This window comes from Ovis aries, chromosome X, assembly GCF_016772045.2.
Source record: "Ovis aries strain OAR_USU_Benz2616 breed Rambouillet chromosome X, ARS-UI_Ramb_v3.0, whole genome shotgun sequence".
Classification (NCBI taxonomy): Eukaryota; Metazoa; Chordata; class Mammalia; order Artiodactyla; family Bovidae; genus Ovis; species Ovis aries.
The window spans coordinates 78,402,730-78,430,408 of record NC_056080.1 but is presented as its reverse complement, the minus strand read 5'-3'; the positions used below and the strand labels follow the sequence as shown (position 1 = coordinate 78,430,408).

General features: G+C 35.9%; 1 protein-coding gene across 3 annotated transcripts in view; it reads right to left on the bottom strand.

Annotated features, from left to right (window-relative positions):
• DACH2 (dachshund family transcription factor 2) overlaps positions 1-27,679 on the bottom strand; it is a 697,738-nt gene that overhangs the window by 14,074 nt on the left and 655,985 nt on the right. For 2 of the 3 annotated variants that reach the window (XM_042241740.2, XM_060407432.1), the window contains 4 exons: positions 17,617-17,795; positions 17,374-17,521; positions 10,605-10,751; positions 8,029-8,094 (listed from right to left, as the gene is read on the bottom strand). In XM_042241740.2, coding sequence (XP_042097674.1) covers positions 8,029-8,094; positions 10,605-10,751; positions 17,374-17,521; positions 17,617-17,795 — 540 coding nt within the window. The remainder of the gene's footprint in view (positions 1-8,028; positions 8,095-10,604; positions 10,752-17,373; positions 17,522-17,616; positions 17,796-27,679) is intronic. The other variant, XM_060407431.1, reaches the window with a different exon arrangement.

The following is a 27,679-nucleotide window of genomic DNA, read 5'->3' as shown; positions in this document are numbered from 1 at the left end:
TTGGAAAAGTGTTGTTTTGGTTACCAAGTGAGCAGCAAAGAGAGACGATAATGAGGTATAAAAGGTCAAGGAAGGAGAGGCCAATGCTCAAATTGATTTTGAGAAAATAAATAAGAATAAAATATTCATATATGTATTTCATAGTATAAATATATTTAAAATTCTGTATTATAAACATATATACATATATTAAATTACATCATAAAATATGTGTTCTTTTTAACATAGAGACATCAAGATTGTGTCTGCTACTTTTATAGTCAAACAACATCTTATTCATCTTGCTTTTAATTCTTCAGTGACATCTTCACCAAACACTGCATACATGAGATCATGAATTTTACATATTAAAATGGTAAGCTTAAATTCTTTGAATAAGCTCTCACTTTTTTTTCTGAACAAAAATCGTTCACAGGGGGAAATGGGACGTTTAACAGGTTTATCTTTTATACCAAAGTTTGGTTTACTTTTGACATTTAGGTTGGATTTAATATCCACTTCTGGTGTGTTAGTATCAAAAAGAAGGGAAAATCATTTAAGATTTCACCTTATTTATTGAAAATTATCAGATGAAAAATATATTCCAGTGTTAAATCATGTTTTGTCATTGTCAAACATGTAGGCAAAAAAGTAAATATGAAAATTATTCAAAGAGATTGACATTCCTTTTGCAAAAGCAATTCCTAGATTTTTTTGTTTTATTTTCTTCCTCAAACAAATGCACTGGCAGAAAAGAGAGCAATGTGTCACTGTGCCTTTGTATTTTATGATGTTATTGCAATAAACATTTAAAACTAATATTTTATTTTGTTACTAGAAAGCCAGTTCATGAAGATTATTTGTTTTGCAAAATTTAGGACCTTCATGTTCTGGATTTGTTTTATCTGTTATTAAGATGACAATATCAATTTTTAACATTTAAGAAACATGCACTGTACCAGTAGCTCTAAACAATGAAATACAGTCATACAAAGGTTAACTAAAGTATAAACATGCAAAAGGAGAAGTCTCCCTTCAATCATAAAGTGATGTTATTTTCTGTTCAGCAGTTCATCTTACTGCTGTTCATACTAATTAATTAAAGGAGCTATTGCTGTAATGTGCAAACAGGGAATCTGAGAAACTGAGAGGGCTTTTAGATCTCCAAGTGAAGTTAAGTCAATCTTGGCACAAGCAATCAAATGTAATGAAATCACTTGTCAGTGCTAAGCTTGTGAAAACTGTGAAGTTTGACTAGGGAGTAAAAGGATTATAATTAGATTTCCAATAGGATAATAACTAAATGGCAGACTGCAGTAAAGAGAAGATACCACTTTGTTAGCTAATGGTACTGCAGTTTGGCTTTAGTTTTTGCCATCTCACTTGTAGTTGTGCTAATTTAATTTGCTTTAATCAACAAAACAGCACTACACAAATGGTATTTGAGTGTCATTTGCAAAAATCATTGATCTGAAGGTACACTTAATAACAACCGATATGTTTATTTTATGTGAAAAGGAGATTAGTTGATAAGACAGTTGACGTGTGTCTTGCAGGCCTCTAGCTTTGTTATGAGAATCTGGGTTGGAGGATATTAGTATACATCCTTCACTTCCAGAAATAGTGGACACTGCTATCAGAATGGGTGTGTATTCATTTTTTGATCACCTTATAGTATCCAGGAGGAGTTGCTATATAGACCATTAAAATATAAGGAATGCAGAAATCCTTTTATCAGAAGGTGATCTATGAACAATAACTTGTCTGTCAAACAGCACTCAAACCATAAAAGCCATAAAATAACTAAGCTGAAGAGATTAAGAATACATATAAGTATAGCAGTACATGGACAGTTAGTGGAAATTATCATAAAACTATACAGAACTTTATCACTTCGAATGATAGCCAAGCAACATTCTTCCAAATCCTCTTTAAGCTCTCTTAAGGAAATGTCACAATGCAACTAATTGAATTTCAAAGAAAGAGCACTAAGTGAATGATGATTTCTATCCAACAGAGATATTGACAATAAAAAGAAAAAGGACGTCACTGATGCTGGAATTGTTTGCTGTGATGGAGATGGGTTGTGAAAATAGCATTGTGTTAGCATGCGTGAATTGACCCTCACAGATAATGCTAGGAAATAATCATCCAAGTTAAAAAATTTCCTGTTAAAGAATGTGGAACAAGCTACCACCAACCAGAAGGAGGGAAGTGAAAAAGATGAAAATAGTATCAAAGTAGTCACAAAAGAAAAGAAAGATAACACAAAAGAGCAAAATTATCAGGCAGAAAGGAAAAATAGAGGTTAAAATAGCATTTTATGTCCACCAAACATTAAACATTGTCTCAAGTTCATAGGTAGGTAAATATAAAAGTAATTTCTCAATTCTGAATATCTTAAACAAAAAAGTAATATTATAGGATGTTTTGATATTTATTTGAATGGATTGATTCAATGAACTATTTTTAAGATTAATTCTGATAATATTTTCAGGCATCTATTCACCTAGTTAATAGAATAAAACAATTTTTGCTCATAAAATCAATTCTTTTAGATATCAAATTGTGATTATATTATCATATTAATATAAGGAATTTACTCTAGTTTTTCATAAATTGATGAGATGAACTTTATCATTTATCATACTTATATATTGTGCTAAGGAAGGTGAGAATGTGAACTTTTTCATTTTTACCATATTTATCAAGAATACTATTCAACATAACTTAAATTACTGCACAGTTTCACTCATCTCACATGCTAGTAAAGTAATTCTCAAAATTCTCCAAGCCAGGCTTCAGCAATATGTGAACCGTGAACTTCCAGATGTTCAAGCTGGTTTCAGAAAAGTCAGAGGAACCAGATATCAAATTGCCAACATCCGGTGGATCATCGAAAAAGCAAGAGAGTTCCAGAAAAACATCTATTTCTGCTTTATTGACTATGCCAAAGCCTTTGACTGTGTGGATCACAATAAACTGTGGAAAATTCTGAAAAGGATGGGAATATCAGACCACCTAACCTGCCTCTTGAGAAACCTATATGCAGGTCAGGAAGCAGCAGTTAGAACTGGACATGGAACAACAGACTGGTTCCAAATAGGAAAAGGAGTACGTCAAGGCTGTATATTGTCACCCTGCTGATTTAGCTTCTATGCAGAATACATCATGAGAAATGCTGGGCTGGAAGAATCAGAAGCTCAAATCAAGATTGCAGGAAGAAATATCAATAACCTCAGATATGCAGATGACACCACCCTTATGGCAGAAAGTGAGGAGGAGCTAAAAGCCTCTTGATGAAAGTGAAAGTGGAGAGTGAAAAAGTTGGCTTAAAGCTCAACATTCAGAAAACGAAGATCATGGCATCCAGTCCCATTACTTCAGGGAAATAGATGGAGAAACAGTGGAAACAGTGTCAGACTTTATTTTTTCTTGGTTCCCAAATCACTGTAGATGGTGACTGCAGCCATGAAATTAAAAAATGCTTACTCCTTGGAAGAAAAGTTATGAGCAACCTAGATAGTATATTCAAAAGCAGAGACATTACTTTGCCGACTAAGGTCTGTCTAGTCAAGGTTATGGTTTTTCCTGTGGTCATGTATGGATGTGAGAGTTGGACTGTGAAGAAGGCTGAGTGCCAAAGAATTGATGCTTTTGAACTGTGGTGTTGGAGAAGACTCTTGAGAGTCCCTTGGACTGCAAGGAGATCCAACCAGTCCATCCTGAAGGAGATCAGCCCTGGGATTTCTTTGGAAGGAATGATGCAAAAGCTGAAACTCCAGTACTTTGGCCACCTCATGTGAAGAGCTGACTCCTTGGAAAAGACTCTGATGATGGGAGGGATTGGGGGCAGGAGGCAAAGGGGACGACCGAGGATGAGATGGCTGGATGGCATCACTGACTCAATGGATGTGAGTCTGAGTGAATTCCGGGAGTTGGTGATGGACAGGGAGGCCTGGCATGCTGCAATTCATGGGGTCGCAAAGAGTCGGACACGACTGAGTGACTGAACAGAACTGCAAAGGCAGATATTTAATAAGATTTATTAACCATCATATTTTACCATATATATGGAAAATATTAACCAAAAATGCTAGAAAATTTGACTTCTAATTTGAAAATTCTATATAAAAGTTAATCTCCTTACTTTAAAATTATTCTATCTCAATCCTTTTAAAAGTAGACCTAATGTTCTCATATTTAGCTAGCAAAAACTAAGAAAGTATATTAAACTTATGCTCACTGAATACAAATATTAAATGTGCCCTCTCCTAATCACAAGTTAATATCAAAAGCCATTCTTTGCACACTTCACTAAAATAAAAGACTGAGCCAAATAGTGATGTAACTTTTCCTTATATCATCTAATTCGCCTTCTATGAATAAGTTATCTGTTTGTTGCATTGAAATGAACTAACTCTAGGACAGTTCAAAATTTATATTTATTTCAGAGTTAGGAAAGTTGCTGTTACTGGGCACTAAAGGAATTTATATAAAATACAGATTGATATAGATAAAGATACATGGGCTTCCTTGGTGGCTCAGACAGTAAAGAATCCGCCTGCATTGTGGGAGACCTGGGTTGGATTCCTGGGTTGGGGAGATCCCTTGGAAAAGGAAATGGCAACGCACTGCTGGGGAATCCCATGGACAGAGGAAACACACATAGACACACATACACACACACACAGATATATATATATACACAACAAATAGCTGTGAATGGTGAGTATAAGATTCAGTTCAGCTCAGTTCAGTTCAGTCACTCAGTTGTGTCTGACTCTGTGATTCCATGAATCACAGCACATCAGGCCTCCCTGTCCATCACCAACTCCCAGAATTCACTCAGACTTATGTCTTTCGAGTCAGTGATGTCATCCAGCCATCTCATCTTCGGTCGTCCCCTTCTCCTCCTGCCCCCAATCCCTCCCAGCATCAGAGTCTTTTCCAAGGAGTCAACTCTTCACATGAGGTGACTAAAGTACTTGAGTTTCAGCTTTAGCATCATTCCTTCCAAAGAAATCCCAGGGCTGATCTCCTTCAGGATGGACTGGTTGGATCTCCTTGCAGTCCAAGGGACTCTCAAGAGTCTTCTCCAACACCACAGTTCAAAACCATCAATTCTTCCACGCTCAGCTTTCTTCACAGTCCAACTCTCACATGCATAAATGACCACAGGAAAAACCATAGCCTTGACTAGACGGACCTTTGTTGGCGAAGTAATGTCTCTGCTTTTGAATACACTATCTAGATAGGTCATAACTTTTCTTCCAAGGAGTGTCTTTTAATTTCATGGCTGCAGTCACCATCTGCAGTGATTTTGGAACTGCAAAAAATAAAGTCTGACACTGTTTCCACTGTTTCCCCATCTACAGTTGAGTTGTTTCAAATCCTGAAAGATGATGCTGTAAAAGTGCTGGACTCAATATGCCAGCAAATTTGGAAAACTCAGCAGTGGCCACATCACTGGAAAAGGTCAGTTTTCATTCCAATCCCAAAGAAAGGCAATGCCAAAGAATGCTCAAACTACCACACAATTGCACTAAAAGTAATGCTCAAAATTCTCCAGGCCAGGCTTCAGCAATATGTCAACTGTGAACTTCCAGATGTTCAAGCTGGTTTTAGAAAAGTCAGAGGAACCAGAAATCAACTTGCCAACATTCGCTGGATCATGGAAAAAGCAAGAGAGTTCCAAAAAAACATCTATTTCTGCTTTATTGACTATGCCAAAGCCTTTGACTGTGTGGATCACAATAAACTGTTGAAAATTCTGAAAGAGATGGGAATACTAGACCACCTAATCTGCCTCTTGAGAAACCTATATGCAGGTCAGGAAGCAACAGTTAGAACTGGACATGGAACAACAGACTGGTTCCAAATAGGAAAAGGAATACGTCAAGGCTGTATATTGTCACCCTGCTTATTTAACTTATATGCAGAGTACCTCATGAGAAACGCTGGACTGGAAGAAGCACAAGCTGGAATCAAGATTGCCAGGAGAAATATCCATAACCTCACGTATGCAGATGACACCACCCTTACGACAGAAAGTGAAGAGGAACTAAAAAGCCTCTTGATGAGTATAAGATTAAAGATAATAAAGATACAACCTGCTGATGGTTTACTGTCTACATTTCCAAAGATGACCTTATATCTCAGTTAAAGAAGGGCCCAATCAAGCTCAACACTCCTTAAAGACTCAGTGTACATTTGTGTTTTACAGATTCACAAGGGATCATATGCTTCAGACTTGCTTAGTCCTACCTTGGACCTGTTGTGGCAACCTTAAACAGTGGTAGCCCACAACTAGAGGGGAGTTATTTATAAATTTCACAGTGCCAAATTGATTGGATAAACACTGAGTCTCACTCATATTGGCTTTGCTCACACAGACACAGCCTTTAAGTTGAGAGAAGAAAGTAGGTAAGCTAAAGAGGCATAAAACAAAAATAAAGCTTTATGAGCTACACATGCATGTTTCCACACCTAGTAAAGTTAATACATTAGTTAAGTCTATCCAGCTGCAGCAGAATCAGGCATTCCCAGAAGATCCATGAACTTTGACACTCCTGAATTTGCAAAGATGATGTGCAAAACTTCATAAGTGAGGATTTCTAAATTTTCTGAAACTGCCACATAAAATGGTGATCCACAGACAAACCCGCATGGATCTTTTGGTCATATCTGGTTCTGTTGTCTTCATATTGACCCAGACATTACACCATGGAAAGGCACTGATCAGTTAAACCTCCAAAAGGCAACATTTCTATGGTTATTTCCTTTTTGAAAGTTAGATAACTGCTCTTTTTTTCTTTTTTTTTTTTATTAGAGTGAGACATGAATATGAAAATAAATGTAATCTTCATACAGAGGGCTAGAAAAGTGCATTAGAAAGACACAGAAAAACTCCAGTGGTCAAATTCAATTTTTATTTTCAGTCGTGTTTGCACTCCAATGAGACTCTATATTAATTTGTTTTGTCTATTTTCTTAGTACTAAATACTTTTAAATATTTTAAAGTATCTAAGCAGTTATGGGAATCCTACCAATTATGAATTACAAGTCCTGCTCTTATTTTCATATTTAGTCAGTTTCTAAAATATCTAAATTTGGCATCAGAACTTAAATATTGATAAAAATGTTGCCTAGAATACTTTGCAAATATTGATAGGTTATGATTATTGTACCAGTGTCTTAAAAACAGTAAAGTATACTGTATTGGTGTTTTTCTTTCTGGCTTACTTCACTCTGTATAATCGGCTCCAGTTTCATCCATCTCAACAGAACTGATTCAAATGAATTCTTTTTAACGGCTGAGTAATACTCCATTGTGTATATGTACCACAGCTTTCTTATCCATTCATCTGCTGATAAACACCAATACAGTATACTAACACATATATATGGAATTTAGGAAGATGGCAATGACGACCCTGTATGCAAGACAGGGAAAGAGACACAGATGTGTATAACGGACTTTTGGACTCAGAGGGAGAGGGAGAGGGTGGGATGATTTGGGAGAATGCCATTCTAACATGTATACTATCATGTGAATTGAATCGCCAGTCTATGTCTGACGCAGGATGCAGCATGCTTGGGGCTGGTGCATGGGGATGACCCAGAAAGATGTTATGGGGAGGGAGGTGGGAGGGGGGTTCATGTTTGGGAATGCATGTAAGAATTAAAGATTTTAAAATTTAAAAAAAAAAAACAGTAAAGTAGCAAGATTTAAAAACTGTATTATTGTACACTTTTAAAAAGGTAAATTATATTCACATTTTGTATTTTTAGAATATGCCCAACTTATACATTCTTTTAACAAGTAAACATACAAGAAATTGCTCACATTGTATATGTAAAATTATTAGTCCCTAAATACATAGTCTCAATACACATAGATTTTTACCCTATCATGAAGTAAGAAAAGTTTAACTTATTTATTTACATTACTTATATGAAAAGTATCAACAAAGGAGCTCATCCCCATCCAACCCTCTGGGATCACATATTAAGCAGTTGTAGAAACAAGTATGCTATTTACTGTACCTTGCATAGCAGTACTATCATGTGGAGTTCCAGCATTTTCTATTTCAATATCTGGAATCACAGTATCTGAAAGAAGTGACACTCAAGATTAAAGTATATTCTATTTTTCCTGACTCCATTTGAGTAAAAATTCTCAGCTGGCCAGGATCTTGGTCCTATAGTAAACATGAGACTTTGAGTGGCATTTTGATTTTTTTATTTATGTCAATATATTTTTAATGGTAGTGTTTAGAGAAACAGTGACTGAAACTTCCCGGCCTGGCCAGGCACTATAGTAACCACATGCATGAGTTATCTTACAAAAAGTGGTCCTGGTAAGGAATGCAGAACTAACAAGCTACTACCAACTGGAAGAATTCGGGAAAGGTCAAAAGGAGAGAGAGGAAATACCAGTCCATATGTCCTACCAACCTCCTAGAATCCTTCTCACTAGAATCTATTTATCTTTGCTGAGTGATGTGCATGCCACCAGAAAGGACCCTGAGTCAAGAGCGATTGGGCAGAGACAACTTGGAAACTAATCTAACTATCATAAAATCCAAGACTGTGAGCCACATGGCAAAGCAGTTCTCCTGTGTTCCCTTACCCTCCTGGTTTCCACCAAGGGGGCCCTATCCCAATAAAGTAACTTGTGCTTCCTTGGACAATCCATTGCCAAGTGTTAGGCAAGAGCTCACTCTTATACCCTGGAAGGGGTCCCCTTTCCTATAACAGTAAGAAGGAGGATTATAAACCTTAGCTAAATTCTACAACTGGGCATATATTTCCAGGTATATAGTAAATACTTCTGTATTCATTTTACTCTCTAGGGATAAATCTCAGGAAAATAATCTATCCATAAAAACCCCCTCAGACTATCAGGTAATATGCCCTGACTATGGAATAAGGAAAAAGTTAATATAATTACCCCATTCTTATGTGTATTTTCCATTTGTGAAATGTGATAGATGATGATTATCTCTATGGTAAATGTACATGAACACTAAAACACAAACTATGATTTCTGGTCTTTATTTAGTACTGGCTCTTGGGGCCAAGAGATACATGAATTGTTTAAAACAAATAAACAAAAAAACTTGAGGAGAAGAAACAAGGAGATGGGTTTCTTATTTTCAATTTTAAATATTATTATTAAAAGTTATTCATATTCATGAAACACAGTTTAATATGTCCATTTCTGTATATAAATTACTCAGACACCCTTGGATAATATGATAACAGAAGCCTATGTATCATCCAATATCATCAAGGATTAATGTGAGAAAGAAATGATTTGAATACAAGTTACCCACACGCTGTAAAGACAGACGCTTTTCCTTTATAACAGAGAACACTGGAGCTACAGCGGAATTCACATATGGGTGGATTTCAAATATATAAAAAAACTCAAGGGTCCTCAGAATTACATCTTCAGAGCTTCAGATAATGAGTGTACTGAACATTTGCTCCATTTCTGGTTGCCGTTGTCTAAGATGTTCCACAGTATGAGATATTGATGTATTATTATTTATCCTCTCTCTTCTGTGTCTCAAAGAGGCATGGCTGTCATGAGCTAATAATATAGTTCTGTATTCCTATTGATTGTGATGACAATGATTTAAGATAGTGACAGCAAAAAGGGAATTGAATTTTTAGGAGGTAAAAATATGATTGAACATTTGTATGGAATTCTCTATTCATTCTTAGTATATGGCACTTGAAGAAACACTCAGTTCATGCTTGTGTCATATCATGTATGGAATATGTGTCCATACATGTATAAAATTCTTAGGCTTATCCTTATTATATACACATATCAGTTAAATATACTGGCTGTTAATACGCTATGAAAGAAGAACTTGAATAGCCTATGAGATAAAATTATGTTATAGACTTTCATAATTTAAAACAGAATCAGAAAAATTTGGAATTAAGAGATTTTATGAGAAGCACCTCTTCTCATAGGAGCTCCAGTAATTTATTTAGAACATTCTTTTTCAGCCAGGCACTCTTGAAGCCCTCATCACTGATACAATCTGCATTAAAGGAACCAGCCTTCTAAAGCTCATTAAAATAAATGAAACATTAAAACAAACATTAGCATATTTTGACATGAATGAAGATAAAATGCATTTTAAGTGTAGGGAAGTTATCAATATTACTTCTGCAGAAACCAGGAGGACTTCCTGTTATTCCTAAGCTATTATATTTATATCTCCCAGAACAGGGATTATTTTGACAGATTTAATTAATGATCTAAAACACCTGGCTTCAAATTGATGTATTAATTGTGTGCTTAGTCACTCATTCATGTCCAGTTCTTTGTGACCCCATGGACTGTAGCCCTCCAGGATCCCCTTTCCATGGAGATTCTCCAGACAAGAATATTGGAGTGGATTGCTATGCCTTCCTTCAGGGGATCTTCTCAACCCAGTGATCGAACCCAGTGATTGAACCCAGTTCTCTTTCCCATTTGAGCCACTTGGGGAGCCATGACATATTAATTGTTCCTGGACAAAGTCTCTCTCACTCCATCTCCCTCCCTCAGCCCATCCCCTTTGTGTACCCTGATTGTGAAGTTCCAATTCACACATTACCTTTCAACATCCTTAGTCCACTGTCACTAGTAGTGGCTTGCTTAAGTGCTTGCTCCACTTGCTCCCTGCACTTTGATTCAAATTCCAAGGCTTCTTGTAGTTTTTTCTTTGCTTTTTTCTCCTTCTTTAGGCGCTTTTGCATGGTAGCTAAAATATGGAAAGGGAAGTAGTTTTCAAAGACTTGGTCATTGAAATCAAGTTGCCAGTTTTGATAAATTATAAAAAATAGACACAGATTCAGGTAGATATATAAATGTATGATTAGCTTCTTTTGATTCCAGTTATCATTAGACCCAACCAAAGAGTACTCAATCATATAACTGATTTGTTATTGCTTTCATATCTCTAGTAAGTAAGATCTATAATACACATGCATTTGTACAATGTTGTTGGTAGTACTGGAAAACTGTTTTCTACTTTCACTACATGAATTTAGTGATAACATGAAATATTTTATAAACTTGTTAAGAAAAGTATTCTTATTATTTATCAGGTTATTCCTATACATAATTAAAAATAGAAAAAAAATCCTGAAAATATTTATTGAGTTTCAAACATAGTATTTTTTTTTAAAACTTACAATGTCTAGGGTCTATTTCTCTGAGATATTACCTACTTTTAAGGGAAAATATCTATCTTTTTAAGTATATGCACATATCATCAGACTCTGCATCCCTCCATATATTTATATTTGAACCTATCTACACATTTTAAAGAGAATAATATTCAGCAATCATTTTGTTAAGCAATCTATAAAAGCACAATAGCATTTTTCATAAATAGTAAAGGAAATGAAGTGTTACAATTATAACTCAACTCTCAAGGCTTTATATCCTAACAAGAAAGTTTAACTGCCCTAATGTATAATTGTTACTATACTCCGAAACCTTGAAATCTGTGATAATTTCTCAAATAGAATTAGTGAACTTTAGTAATTATATTGGTACACAGCAGGGCTCTAACAGGGTTCTAAGCAAATCGACCTTCACATTCTTTCAAAATCAGTTTTTAAAAATTAAGAACATTAATATCATGGCAATAGAAAATTATTCAAGGAACATTAAGCAAAATTATAAATTATATGATATTTAAAAAGTTAAAATATATACATTTAAAATATTTCAATCACAGTAAACTGAATATGATGCTAATTTGAATTTCAATTGCTCTATCTCACATTTCAATGTCTTTTCATATAAATGACCTTCACAATTTGAAAAGAGTCAGTTACTCATCTAAATGTGTGTTTATTTCAGAGGACTAAGGTAATAAGATGAAAATCTTGAAATAAAGACACTGAGAATGTATGGCTCTTGTTCAATTTTTAATAAAAGGCTGATAAACAAGGATAAACATAAAAAAGATTTTACTATTATAATTGTACAATATTACATCTACTATGTCTAGGAATTTTTAAAAGAAAATAGATGTGGTATCAATTACAAAGATTGACCTGAAGAGTCTATAAGGAGTAAACAGAAATCAGTATAGGTAGATCCCTGAAAGTTAGATGCCAATTTTAATGTATGTAGTTTTTCATAAATCAATTTGTGAGTGTTAGTATATTAAACATATAATTATTTGGGTTTTGTTGTTGTTTAATCACTGTCATGTCTGATTCTTTTGAGACCCCATGGACTGCAACCTGACAGTCTTCTCTGTTCATGGGATTTTCTAGACAAGGATACTGGAGTGGGTTGTTATTTCCTCCTCCAGGGTATCTTCCTGATCCAGGGATCAAACCCATGTCTCCTGCATTGCAGGTGGATTCGTTATCACTGGGCCACCAGGGAAGCCCACAATTATTTGTTACTTTAGTATAAATAATTTTCCTATAAAAGAAATGTGCTTTTATGACTCTTAATCATAATAATTCATAATTGCCTTCTACTCTTTCACAGTAGCAGATTAGTCACCTTGCTTATTTACCTTATAAGCAGAGTACATCATGTGAAATACCAGCTGGATGAACCACAAGCTGGAATGAAGATTGTCAGGAGAAATTTCAACTGCTTCAGATATGCAGATAACACCACCCTAATGTCAAAAAGTGAAGAGGAGCTAAGGAGCTTCTTGATGAGGATCAAAGAGGAGAATGAAAGCTGGCTTGAAACTCAACATTCAAAAAACTATGATCATGGCATCTGACCTCACCACTTCATGGCAAATAGAAGGGGAAAAGTGGAAGCAGTGACAGGTTTTCTTCTTATGGGGCTGTAAAATCACTGCCAGAGAAGGCATTGGCACCCCATTCCAGTACTCTTGCCTGGAAAATTCCATGGACGGAGGAGCCTGGTAGGCTGCAGTCCATGAGGTCGCGAAGAGTCAGACACGACTGAACGACTTCACATTCACTTTTCACTTTTATGCATTGGAGAAGGAAATGGAAACCCACTCCAGTGTTCTTGCCTGGAGAATCCGAGGGACGGGGGAGCCTGGTGGGCTTCCTTCTATGGGGTCGCACAGAGTCGGACACGACTGAAGCGACTTAGCAGCAGCAGCATGTGGGTTGTAAATTTTCTCTCCCTTTTTTGCCTCTCCTTCATACTCTTTAACTCTTACTTAACGTTTGGTTTGTGATCATTCTATAGATTAAGCAAAGAAAGGAAAGAAGCTAAAAACACAATAACCACTTGCTGCTGTATAGTATTTTATGGAAACTATAAGGAAGAGGTGGAAATTGGTTAAAGTAAAATTTCGAATTTTCTTCGATTTTGATACAAGCTAGTCTCATTATCCATGTCTGCAGATTATCAAATGTCTACCCATTGTTGGAAAGTTATTTCTATTTCTGAACAGTAGTTCTTCGTTCTCTCCCTTTTGTATGCATATGCTACCTTATTTCAGTCCTCTTCACCACTGTCTTGTTGAGGGCAATCTCCTTTTATATAGCTTCCTTGTTTCTAACATTATTCTAAGTCCCCTTCTAATCTATTCCCAACACTGGAGTGTTCTATCTAATTAAAATCAGGCCAGATCATTCCCCTGTTTATCTCTTAATACTTCCCATAACCTACAGGTCAAAATCCAAAGTAATATTTTCCATGATTAAAAATCTCCTTTATAATTTAGCCTCAACTTTCTGCATCATCTCTCAGCATTTACTTTATAAAAGTCAAAGCCACAGTAAAAAAAAAAAAACAAAAAAAAACAAAACAAAAACAAAAACACACACACACACACGCAAAAACAAAACATATAGTTCCCCATGTTTGAGGCTTCTTGCCTCCATGCTTGTGCTTCTCTGGTGGCTCAGTTGGTAAATAATTCATCTGCAATTTGGGAGACTTGGATTTGATCCCTGGGCTGGGAAGATCTTCTGGGGAAGGGAACGGCTACCCACTCCAGTATTCTGGCCTGGAGAAGTCCATGGACTGTGTAGTCATGCTCATTGGTGCAGAATGAACAAATCGCTCAGGTACTTTCATGCCCTTTCTTTCTTGGCTTAATGATTCTTCAAGACTCAGATTCAAGTGGCAGCATCAGAAAGCCTTCCTCAACCATCAAATCCCCAGAGCACCAAGTTGAATTAACTATCCTCTCTCTATATAAACATATATAAATACATCATTGCTCTTGTCACTTTGTCTTAAAATTAATTGATTGGTTGTGCTAGTCCTTTGAAATGTAAATCTTTCAAGGATAGGAACTGAGTGTCATTTATCTTCTACCTTCAGAATCTAGTGCTTTTCTTGCCAAAGAGTAAGCATTTCATACATAAGGAATTTTTTTTTTAATAGTGAAAGATAGTTATCAGTTTTTACAATCAATAGCTACACAAAAAATAAAAGATAATTAAAATTGCAAGCCATAATGGGAACATGATTAACAACAATATAAATAATTACATACAATCTTGGGTGTCAACAAATGGAAGTGCATACATGCACATGGTTTCATACGCCCAGCCAGTCTATGTCTTCTGGCTGGTGCATTTAACCATTTACATTTAGGGTAATTTTCCTAGGTAATTATATGAACCTGTTACCATTTTCTTAATTGTTTTGGATTTATTTTTCTGTAGGTCTTTTCCTTCTCTGGTGTTTTCTGCTTAGAGAAATTCCTTTAGCATTTGTTGTAAAGCTGGTTTGGTGGTGCTGAATTCTCATAACTTTTGCTTATCTGGAAAGCTTTTGATTTCTTCATAAAATCTGAGTAAGAGTCTTGCTGGGTACAGTATTTTTGGTTGCAGTTTCTTCCCTTTCATCACTTTAAGTATATTCTGCCATTCCCTTCTGGCTTGTAGAATTTCTGTTGATAAATCAGCTGATAGCCTGAAGGGAGTTTCCTTGTATGTTATTTGTCATTTTTCACTTGTTGCTTTTAATATTTTAACTTTGTCTATAATTTTTGTCAGTTTGATTACTATGTGTCTTAATGTGTTCTTCCTTGGGTTTCTTTGGTTGATTATTTCCTTTCCCACGTGAGAGAATTTTTCAGCTATTGTATCTTCAAACATTTTCTCAGGTCCTTTCTCTCTCTCTCTTCTCCCTCTGGGACCCCCATAACGTGAGTGTTGGTGCATTTAATATTGTCCCAGAGGTCTCTTAGGCTATCTTCATTTTCCATTCTTTTTCCTATATTCTGTTCTGGAGCAACGATTTCCACAATTCTCTCTTCCAGGTTATTTATCAGTTCTTCTGCTTCAGTTATTCTATAAATTCCTTCTGGTGTATTATTCATTTCTGTTTCTTTTTAGTTCTCCTAGGTTTTTGGTGAACATTTCTTGCATCTTCTGCATTGTTTGCCTGAGATCTTGGCTCATCTTCACTATCATTACTCTAAATTCTTTTTTTCTAAAAGGTTGCCTATTTCCACTTCTTTTAGTTGTTTTTCTGTTTTTTTTTTTTCTTGTCACTTCACCTGGGACATAACTTTCTGCTTTTTCATCATAATTACTTTCTATAATTTGGTTTTTGTTTTAGCCACTGTGAAACTGTGCTTCTTTTTGCTTCTTCTGTCTGCCCTCTGATGGATGAAGCTAAGAGGCTTGTGCAAGCTTCCTGCTGGGAGGGACTGACGATGGAAAAAACTAGGTCTTACTCTGGTGGGCAAGGCCTTGCTCAGTAAAGCTTTAAACCAGTTACTTGCTGATGGGTGGCGTTGCATTCCCTCACTGTTAATTGTTTGGCCTGAGACAAGCCAGCCTTGGGGTCTATGAGTTCCATATCTAGGGTTAATAGTGAAGTCCATAAGGGTTTTAAGACAAGGGGGACATTCCTGGTCTAATGCTGCCAGTGCCCCCACCCCTGTGGTGAGCCCCTGTGAACTCACGCCTTCACAGGAGACCCTTCAACACTAGCAGGTAGATTTTGTTCAGTCTTCTGTGGGTTCTGACTATGTGGATCATAACAAACTGGAAAACTCTTAAAGAAATGGAAACACCAGACCGTCTTACCTGTCTCCTGAGAAACCTGTATGCAGGCCAAGAAGCAACAGTTAGAACACTGCATGGAACAAATGACTGGTTCAGGATTGAGAAAGGAGTATGACAAGGCTGTTTACTGCCACGCTGTTTGCTTAACTTATATGCAGAACACATCATGCAAAATGCCGGACTAGATGAGCTTCAAGCTGGAATCAAGATTGTTGGGAGAAACATCAACAACCACAAATATGCTGATGATACCATTCTAATGGCAGAAAGTGAAGAGAAACTAAAGAGCTTCCTGATGAGGGTGAAAGAGAAGAGTGAAAAACCTGGCTTAAAACTCAATATTAAAAAAAATTAAGATCATGGGATCCAGTCCCATCACTTCATGACAAATAGAAGGTGAAAAGGTGGAAGCAGTGACAATTTCTTCTTGGGCTCTAAAATCACTGGGGATGTTGACTGGGGACATGAAATTAGAAGACAATTGCTTCTTGGCAGGAAAGCTATGAAAAACCTAGACAGTGTGTCACTTTGCCAACAGAGATCCATATAGTCATGTCTATGGTCTTTCCAGTAGTCATGTATGGATGTGAGAGCTGGACAATAAAGAAGGCAGAATGCCAAAGAATTTATGTTTTCAAACTGTGGTGCTGGAGAAGACTTTTGAGATTCCCTTGTAAAGCAAGGAGATCAAACCAGTCAATCTTAAAGGAAATCAACCCTGAATACTCTTTGGAAGGACTGATGCTGAATCTCCAATAATTTGGCCACCTGAGGGAAAGAGTCGATTCATTGGAAAAGACCCTGATACTGGGAAAGATTGAAGGCAGGAGGAGAAGAGGGCAGCAAACGATGAGATGGTTAGATGGCATCACTGACTCAATGCACATGAACTTGGGCAAACTCCAGGAGATGGTAAAGGACAGGGAAGCACGGTGTGCTGCATTTCATGGGGTTGTAAAGAGTTGAACATGACAGTGACTGAACAACCTGTGGGCTCACTGCTCCTTTCCTCTGGGTCTTGGTATGTGTAAGATTTTGTTTGTGCTCCCCAACACTAGAGTCTCTTTTACTGCCAGTCCTGTGGAAGTCCTATAATCAAATCCCTCTGGCCTGCAAGGCTGGATTCCCTGTGGATTCTCAGTTCCTTTATAGATCCCCAGGCTGGTAATCCTGATATGGGATGCAGAATCTTCACAACATTGGGAGAACTTCTTTGGTATTATTGTTCTCCAGTTTGTGGGTCATCTACCTGGTGGGTATGGGATTTAATTTTATCATGATTGTGCCCTTTTCAGCAGTTCCAGGATATATCTGAGAATATTTCTATTACTACTGAAAATATTTCCAACACAATGTTAACTTTTTCGGTTATAGTGAGCTTGTTAAACTTACTTCTGCTTTGAAGCTCAACTGCCAGTTGTCTTTCAAGGTTTTCTCTAATTTCTCTCTCTCTATAGAGCTCCAGTCGCAGTTCCTTTTTTTCTTGTTGAATCTGCTTCTCTTGAATGTGAGCATTATCCAAAGCTACTTTCAGTAAACCCTGTCAAAGTACAGCAAATGACATACAGTTCATCTTATCTGTTTTAATTTCTCAAATGTGAAATAATTGATGTAGGTGCTAATGTCTTGTATTACATTTATTTTGTTTATAGAAATATTGTTGACCTGAATGTTGGTCAACAGAGTCTCCACAGAGGACAGACTATCAGCAAAAATGAATGGTCCAGGAAATCCAGAAGGCAGTGCCTGCCCAGGAGTCAGTTGGATCTTGTCCAAGGGTGACTTCATCATTGGAATTTGAACAGGTACCTTTTCTGCAAAAAAACAAAACTAATATCAGAAGGTTCATAAACTAATAGCTCAAAATTTTCACTATGTTTCCTTCACCTCTAATAGCATCTATAAAGATTTGTTTTAAAGCTAACTGATGGAAAACTCATAATTGGAGCCATACCTATTTTCCACCTGACTCTAATTTCTCAAGAATAAATACTTCAGTAAAGAATCTGTGAAAATGAAGCAACATATACTGCTAACAGGCATAAAGTTTTTAAAAACAAATTTAAGATATCTTCATTACTATCTATAAATTAAATAATCCAATCATTTCTTAGTAAAACATAAATTGCCTTATATTTTTCTCTTTAAATGTATCTATATATCTATGTCTATATCCATCTCTCTCCATGTTTTAACACATTTATTGGAGTATAATTTACATATAATAAAATTCACCTGTTTCAATATATGCATCACTATTTTTTACATTGTACAACCATTACCCAAACTCTATTTCAGAATACCTCATTCACCCCCAAAATAATCCTTATGCCCATTTATATTAATCTCCTCTTCCACTTCAAGCCCCTGACAACTACTAGTTTTTGTCTCTATAGGATTGCCTTTACTAGGTGTTTACATAAATAGAATTGTACAGTAACTGGTATTTTTGTCTGTCTTTTGCTTCAGTTCAGTTCAGTCTCTCAGTCGTGTCCGACTCTTTGCGACCCCATGAATCGCAGCATGCCAGGCCTCCCTGTCCATCATCATCTCCGGAGTTCACTTAGACTCACGTCCATCGAGTCTGTGATGCCATCCAGCCATCTCATCCTTGGTCGTCCCCTTCTCCTCCTGTCCCCAATCCCTCCCAGCATCAGAGTCTTTTCCAATGAGTCAACTCTTCGCATGAGGTGGCCAAAGTACTGGTGCATATATTTTTTGAGGTTCATCTATGTTGTGGCATGTATTGGTGGATTTTTTTTTTCCTTTTTATTGCTGAAAAGTTTTCTATTTCAAGGATATATTACTTTATGTTTAATCATTCACTAGTTTAGGATCTGGACAGTTTTCCAGTGTTACCTCTCATTTTGAAGACTATTTCTTAAGAAAAAAATAATAACCTACGATGTAAAGCCACAAAGTGTATATTTTCTCTCCTTTTATTTGTATATTAACTTCTACACACTCATGACTTTAATGAGATTCCTTTAAAGCTTCATATGAAGAGACAAAAATAGAATTTTTGTCTAATAAAATGTATTAGTGCCAGGTTTGGCACAGATACATCTAATTACAAAAGGAGTCTTCTGTTACTTTGAGAAGCTAACTAATTGATTATCTACTTGAATTCTGGTAGAAAACCTTTTGTGTGAGATGTGTGAACCAGATAGCAAAATTTTCTCTGCAATTAGGAATTGGAGATTTTTTGACATATATAAAAACAAACTGCTACAGAGGTAATCATGGAAAGTAATCAAAGTCTGATATTCTTAAATGGCTTCTATAGCAGTGTACAGTGAATTGAATCACAGCACCTCAAACAAAATTATTATATTCACCAGTTTCTTTATTTCAGTAACTGAGCACATGCAGACTTTGAAAATATGCACATCTCTGGTCATAAAAAATTTCAGTGACCCTATATATATTGAGACTTATTCAAAAATTAAAAAAAAAAAAACTACACTTGAATCTAGACTAGAAATCTAGAATTTTCACATGGTTTGAAAACAAAACTCTACCTATTGGTTCTGGTCCTTGTAAGGATAGAAATATGGATTTGTCATAGACCTCATTTTTTAATTGTCCAAGCAGCCTATATACTTAGTGTGCAGAGTCTTGAACCCCATTGATTTCAGTCATCATGGTTTGCTGTGGGATTTCCTGTGTGGAAACCTGTGGCATACAATTGTGGGAACTTCTGTGGGATTACTTAATGGGATAGCATTATCTCTGAATGAAGTACTCTTATGTAGATCACCTTTACAATTTCTAATTTTCTAAAGCCTATAGAGATAAAAATTCAAACAATTATTTTAGAGAATAAAGTTTTACATTATTTGAATCCAAAATGTTACAGGGCATTTGAATATTTGTTTTAAAGAATTCAATAATATGGATAAAATGTGAATTTTATTTTTGCACAGGAAACTATAAGGAACATATCTATAGCATTGGTGCAAAGACAGAAATATAGATCAATGGAACAAAATAGAAAGCCCATAGACAAATCCAGGCACCTGTGAACAACTTATCAAACACAAAGGAGGCAAAAATATACAATGGAGGAAAGACAAACTCTTTTAACAAGTGGTGCTGGGAAAACTGGTCAACCACCTGTAAAAGACTGAAAGTAGAATATTTTGTAACACCATACACAGAAATAAAATCAAAATGGATTAGATCTCTAAATGTAAGACCAGAAACTATAAAACTCTTAGAGGAAAACATAGGCAGAACACTCTCTGACATAAATCACAGCAAGATCCTCTGTGACCTCCCAGAGTAATGGAAATAAAAACAAAAATAAACAAATGGGACCTAAATAAACTTAAAAGTTTTTGCACAATAAAGGAAACTATAAGCAAGGTGAAAAGGCAGCTTTTAGAATGGGAGAAAATAATAGCAAATAAAGCAACTGACAGAACATTAATCTCAAAAATATACAAGCAGCTCAATACCAGAAAAATAAACTACCCAAACAAAAAGTGGGCTAAAGAACTAAACAAACATCTCTCTGAAGAAGACATACAGAAAAGATGCCCAACATCACTCATTATCAGAGAAATGCAAATCAAAACCACAATGAGGTACCATCTCATGCCAGTCAGAATGGCTGCCATCAAAAAGGCTATTAAAAAAAAAATGCTGGAGAGGGTGTGGAGAAAAAGGAACCCTCTTACACTGTTGGTGAGAATGTAAACTGGTACAGCCACTACGGAGAATAGTGTGGATATTCCTTAAAAAGCTGGAAACAGAACTTCCAGCAACACACTGCTTGGCATACATACCAAGGAAACCAGAATTGAAAGAGACACATGTACCCCAATGTTAATCGCAGCACTGCTTAAAATAGCTAGGACATAGAAGCAACCTAGATGTTCATTGGCAGGCAAATGGATAAGGAAATTGTACATATACACAATGGAATGTGACTCAGCTATAAAAAAGAATGCATTTGAGTCAGTTCTAATGAGATGGATGAAACTGGAGCCTATTATACAGAGTGAAGTAAGTCAGAGAAACACCAATACAGTATATTAACATATATATATATATATATGGAATCTAGAAAGATGGTCATGATGACCCTATATGTGAGACAGCAAAAGAGACACAGATGTAAAGAACAGTCTTTTGAACTCTGGGAGAAGGCAAAGGTGGGATGATTTGAGAGAATGACATTGAAACCTGTATATTACCAGATGTGAGATAGATGACCAGTCCAAATTCTATGTGTGAAATAGGGCATTCAAAGCCACTGCACTGAGACAACCCAGAGGGATGGGGTGGGGACAGAAGTGAGAGAGGGGTTCAGAATGCGGGTACATATGTGGCTGATTCATGTCAATGTATGGCAAAAACTACAATATTTTAAAATAATTATCTTCCAATTAAAATAAATAAACGTTTTTTTAAAAGGAACATATTCCCAGGAATTGCTTTTTAGTAAAACTAACAAATAATATTTTGAATCTAAATGCTCGATGCATGTGTTTTATAGAACTTGCTTATAAATTAACCCTAACTTCTTACAGAACTTGTCTTTCTTCCTTCCTTCTCTCCCTCCTTCCTTTCTTCCTTCTTTGTCAGTAGTAGCTTTGGAAGAGGCAAAGTATTCCAGAGAGAATGAACACAAATTCTGTGAACTATTTCAACTACAAGGTTTGAACACTGGAAATATCTCATTAAAAATCCAATTTATAAAATATGTCTTATATAGCAGCTGTAATATCTCAAAAGGCTTATTTCTCAACAACTAATGAAGCAATATTATGCTTTATTTACCAAAGTCTTGATTTAGCTAGCATTTTGTCTTCTGCATATGAGTGTATTAAGTGGATAGATAGAATGACTTCACAATGATCTATCAATATTAACAGTAGTTAGAGTTTCAACATATTTATATTGATGTTTATAAATCTTCAAGATGAATTTATGTAACCTCGTAGAAGATTTATTTTTACAAGATGAACCACTACAAAGTTAGAATGTTGACTTACTGATGATTCATAGATAACATAATGTTTCTCCTGAATAAATATTTTGTATCAAGGCAGAGTTCTTAAAAATACGGATTATTTGTCATTTCTTACTCTACACACACATATGTAACCTCAGTGGTCAGAATTGGAGGGGTATTCTATTAACAAAAATCTGAAAAGGGAAGCAGTAAATTAAGTATGCATAAAACAAAATTAAAACTATGTTAAAATCACTAGAAATCTTCTATTTGGAGATTAATGAAATTCCATTAAATTGGCTGAAAGGAAAATTGCTATTGACTATGAAGACAGGTTGCATGGTCTATGGTTTGTAATGTTGCTGTACAGTAGATTGAAGTTTCAAAATGGTATTGCTCTTCTTTAAAGAGACAGACACAGCTGAATTAGGTGCTACTTGCTGCAGTGAGGATCAAATGCAAAAGAATCATATATCATCAGACCTAGTCAACACCAGGAAAATAAATATAAATATAAGAGGTATGCAGGCAATGATTCATTTTGATAATCTGGCCCAAGAGAGACACACAGAGACAGCACACAGATCTAAGCTTCTACTAAAAGACAAATGGGACACAGAGGGTGGGAACTGACATGACAGTAGAGCAGAGATCATATCGATTTTCAGCAGCAGTTTTCACATGGACGAGATAACCCTGGACTCTATTTGGCCCATTGTTGATATCCTATCTGTCCCACAAGCAATGTATTTCCTAGTCCTAGAAAAGGGCAATAAAAAGGAAGGATTCTATTTATGACTTCTTATGATTAAGTTTCTGTGCAAACCAAACACGCTTTTCCTGACCAAGGTCATATTGCATGTTAAGGTCCATAATAGCCAAATACTAGTTGAAGTGTATTATATTTTGGTGTATATAAGTGAAAACTGTCAAACCACTCATCATTTTTTTTTTCTGATTTAAATCACAGGCTATAAAAATGAATGATCTGAGTAGCACTTACATTTTTCCAAGAGTTTGAATAGATGTACTTATATGTAGGAATTTATTAGGTCAGATTGGAAAATCCTAATTGCCAATGAAATTAAATATGGCAAGTACTAGAAATATATACTGTTAGTGAAATCGGAGAATCTCTTTTTAATCCAGGGAGAAAGTGTTTTGATTGAGAAATTTTATTTAAAAAGCTAATGTTCAAGACACATATAGTAAAACATTTAGCAAAACATATGATGCAATGGCATAAACTAAAATATAAAGATAGAACAACTGCTATCTAGCTGAGGATGTGAGCAATGCCTGAATTTATTGAAGAAAATTGGAGACTACTTTTATTGAACATGTTGGTTAAACCTGCCATACTTTGCAATAGCACTTGGAAATCCATTTAGAGAACAAGCTGTTAATTTTAATATTTTACTTTTAAGGCCCAGATGAATAGATATAAAAGTTGACAAGAAGTTTAATTTATAGAAAAAAAATATAAACATATGGTAAATGCTCAGGATGGAAAAGTCGTTCTAAAAATTAAAGTCAAGGATGCTGGAGACTTTCTACTTGACTCTAGTGTTTTTCCTCTTTTCATGGGGTTAAGTGTTTCTTCTTTCCTCTGGGCTTTGAGGATTGTGGTACAGGAATAGAAATTGAACACAGCTGAATCACTTAGCAGTGAAAAAATGGAGCCACCTACCAGGTCATCAGTTTTCATTCTTTAACAAATAAATTAAATTTCATTATTTGAGAGTTTTCCCCTAAATAGATCTTGCCCAGGGGACTCTCTTTTGTTGATGTCACTAGTATTACATTTGGCACATGCAAGACACCTGCTTCCCTCTTCCAAAATGAGGAACAACTACAACAAAATGACCAACTGTTGTGAAATAATCTGACCTGCATGAATATGAGGAAGTGTTCATGGTTTGAACTGAACAATGACTCAAGTGTTGCCATCATCAAATTTGAAAAGAAAAACTTGATCCCCAAATTGTTACATTTCTTTAGGGCATCAAAAAAATAATAATAATGCTGACAAATGAAAACAGAAAGTTAGTAGCAAAGGAATGAAGGGTCACCAGCCTGAGAAACTGAGGCAAAATACTTTTAAACCGATTATGGCCCTGTATTGCTCTAGATGCTTAAATTAGCAATTTGGTATAACAGACTCCTTTTATAAACTATTAATTAGAAATAAATCATCTTTCAGATAAAATAGTATGCTGATAATAAATATTATATTTAGTGAAGGATTTGGAGGAAGTATGATACTCAGTCCCTGTCATTAAGAAGCTGACACATTATTTTGGGAAAAAGTCAACAAGTTATAGAAGTGTACAATTATGTGTGAAATCATGTGGCATAGATTAAGTGCCCCTGTGAGTTCAAAGAACAAGAGATCACTGTGGTCTGGAGTAAGTACTCTAATCTATTGACTCTAGTTGAAAAGTGTTCCCAGTGTCCTTAGAATAAAGCCCCATGGAACTTCTCTAGGATATTAACTGTCCCAATAAGAAAAAGTTTCCTTGCTCAAACTAGTGTTAAAAAAAATTCTTTGAACACTATTAAGCAGTTTTCTTTAAAGCAAGAGCTGTCAGATAAGTTACAGGGTGCCCAGTCAAATTTGAATTTCAAATAAAGAATGAATTATTTGTTTACTATATTAATAAGTATGCAAAACATTCTATGGGACATCCTTATGCTAAATAATGATTTGTTTATCTGAAATTAAATTTTACTGAGCATATTGTTTTCATTTTTATTTGTTAAATCTATCAAAACAAAACATATCAGAACGTTTAAAATGCTAATTATAAATATTAACATAGTTACAAGTTAAAACAGATAGCTGAGACCATAGTGACAAAGAGTAAAAGATGCCAGAATTTGACTTTCTATGTTTCTAATACTGCTCTGTGATTTGCTAGCCCCTGGAAAATTTCCTTAATCTTTCTGTGCTTCAATTTACTCATCTGTAAAGTTAAGATAATAATAATATTTATATTATAGGGCTGTTATAATATTAATGAAGTAATATTTGTAAAGTTATTCAAAGTAAAGGCAATATACATGCTTGTTAAATAAATTGTTTATTGATAATTCCCAGGAGTGGAAGAGGAGACTACAGTAATGTATTTGATCAACTAAGCATCCACTAACACCTCATGAAATGACATGTTGAAAAAAATCCTCTTTTGGTAATAATTGGATGAGTCTGGCTTTACTCTAAATTAGGCCAATGTTACTTTCTCAGTTATCAAAGGTCTGAGAAAACCTCCTAAGCCAAGACCAGTGGTTCTCAGCTGGGAGCAATTTTCCTGCCCAGAGGACAGCTGGCAGTAGCTGGAGATATTTATGACTGTCAAAACTGAGGAGGTAAGAGTGTGTGCTACTGGCATCTAATGGTAGAGGCCAGGGATGCCCAGCCCCCTCCTCCATCCCCACCAAATAATTATCTGGCCCAAATGTCAATACTGGTTGAGAACCAGAACTGTTTCAAAATTATATAGGAAAATCTCAATAAATGAGCAGTTAACTAGATCTCCCTTTCTGTACTAAACTCCTAGAGAGTTTAATATGCTTAATAAGACAATAAGGTCAAGTCAGTGATTTAGAACTAACACAGTAATTTACGTGGTATGTTTTAGAGTTCTTAGACATTTAATTCCAGGTTCCTGACTTCATCAAATATCACCTTATTAGTTAAACTTATGTGAACCATCTGATTTAACATTGCAGCCTGAACCCCATTTCCATCCCCTTTACATGATTTTTTCCTATAAAACTGATCACCATTTATTATACAACATAACTCTTTTATTTGTTATTTTTGTTACATGTTTCAATGATTCCCAGCTAGCTCAGTTGTAATGAATCCGCCTGCCAATGTAGGAGACATAGGTTTGATCCCTGCATCAGGAAGATCCCCTGGAGGAGGAAATGACACTGCATTCCAGTATCCTTGCCGGGAAAATTCCATGGACAGAGGAGCCTAGTGGGATACAATCTATGGGGTCGCAAAGAATTGGACATGGCTGAGCATGCATGTGGTAGCAGTGGTTACTGCTGGGGTCCAGTCCCGGTGGATCCAGGGAATTCGAAGGGTGGACGGCGTTGGCGTGGAAAGACTTGTTTATTTATTAATATAAGATTAGATTAAGAAACTATAGTGTAGTAAGAAGATTAAGTGGAGGAAGAGGGCTGAATAGCTTGGTTTACGCGGAAGACCAATAAAATTCCATACAAGGAATTTGCACCATCTACGTTGGGCCACCAGCGCCCGCTTGAATATCTAAGGGTGCCTCGCCTTAAGCTCCCTTTCGTGAGGGTCTTAACAGCCAGGGCAAGTAAGTAGACCTGGCGAGCCTCCGCGCCCCAGGTGGAGATTCAGCCTGAAGTTAAAGTAAAGAGCAGAGAGAAGGAAAGGGAGAGAAGAAGAAAGAGAGAGAAAGGCATGGGGGGAGCCAGAGTCCCAAGAAACCAGGCCGGGAGACTAGTTCCAGAAACTGGTCCGAGAAGCTGGTCCCATCCTTTATTGTTCAGAAGGCCTTTTATACTTTTGATAAAACACAGAGATCAATGGGTAACACAAGATTATGTAGCGTTCGCAGCTCAGGCTCTTTCTATACATCATTTTGTATACAAAAGGTCTCAGGTGATTTACATTATCTTCTGGCCAAGAGGCTTGTAAACACTTTTTGGCTCTCTTCCTTAATGAATGTTAATCTTGTTTCCCCTGAAGTGTTTTTCTTTAATCTACATCTCCTTAAAGCATTAAAGTTACATCTCTATAGAACAAAGGTGCAGTGGGATATAACAAAGAAGGTACTTAACTCAAAGATCTAATGTTGCTAATACAAGGTCTACTACTTGTTTTTCTGTATACCAACTATATCTACAAATAAAGGATGTGAAAATTTGGCAGCAAATATTGACTCAACAAATGAAACCTTTAATCAGTCCTATTCTAAAGATTTTGACTCCTCTGAAGCTCCTACATTCCTAGGATGTTTTAAGCTTCCTGTGCCTCCTGCGGTCAGGAGGCCTCAAACAATCACACGCGCAGCTGTACCAGTCCTGCAGGCAGGCTAGAAAGCCATCAGAGGGTTTTTTGGATTGAAACACTCTTTCAAATGCAGAAGACTAAAGCCCTGAATTGACTTTTTCCAGAAAATGTCAGAAGAGTGGAAAAGCAGAGCACAAAAGCCGGCAGATTTTTGTTGGGGTACATGCTTAGGAATTTCCAGAGGGGTCCCTGAAGTCTGAGCACGCCTTGCGTATGTCAGCTTCCTTCCTCATGACCTTGTCACGGGCGGGATTCCTCACACTGGCTCCCGGCAGGTTACATTTCATTTTATTACAGTATACTCTCCATGAGAGTGGGGACCTTAAAGGTTTTTAATTTTCCTATTGCTGTCTATCTGGTATTTAATTAACTATCAGGTATCTACAGCAGTTGTAATGATTTTGAATACATACCAATAATCTTAAACCATGAGGTAAACCTTCAGATCGTCAGATTTATTCCTTTTTTTCTATTTAAAAAGGTAATATAGTACATGAATACATAATTATAAAAGTTTTTTTTTTGTACAAATATGTGGTGAAAGGAAGGAATAAATAGGGAACTGAAGTAGAGTTTCTTGTCAACTCTCAGCCTTTCCAATAGAATAAATTATTATTATAGTCTACAGATATTAAAACTGAAATCAGATTGATTATATTCTTTGCAGCCAAAGATGG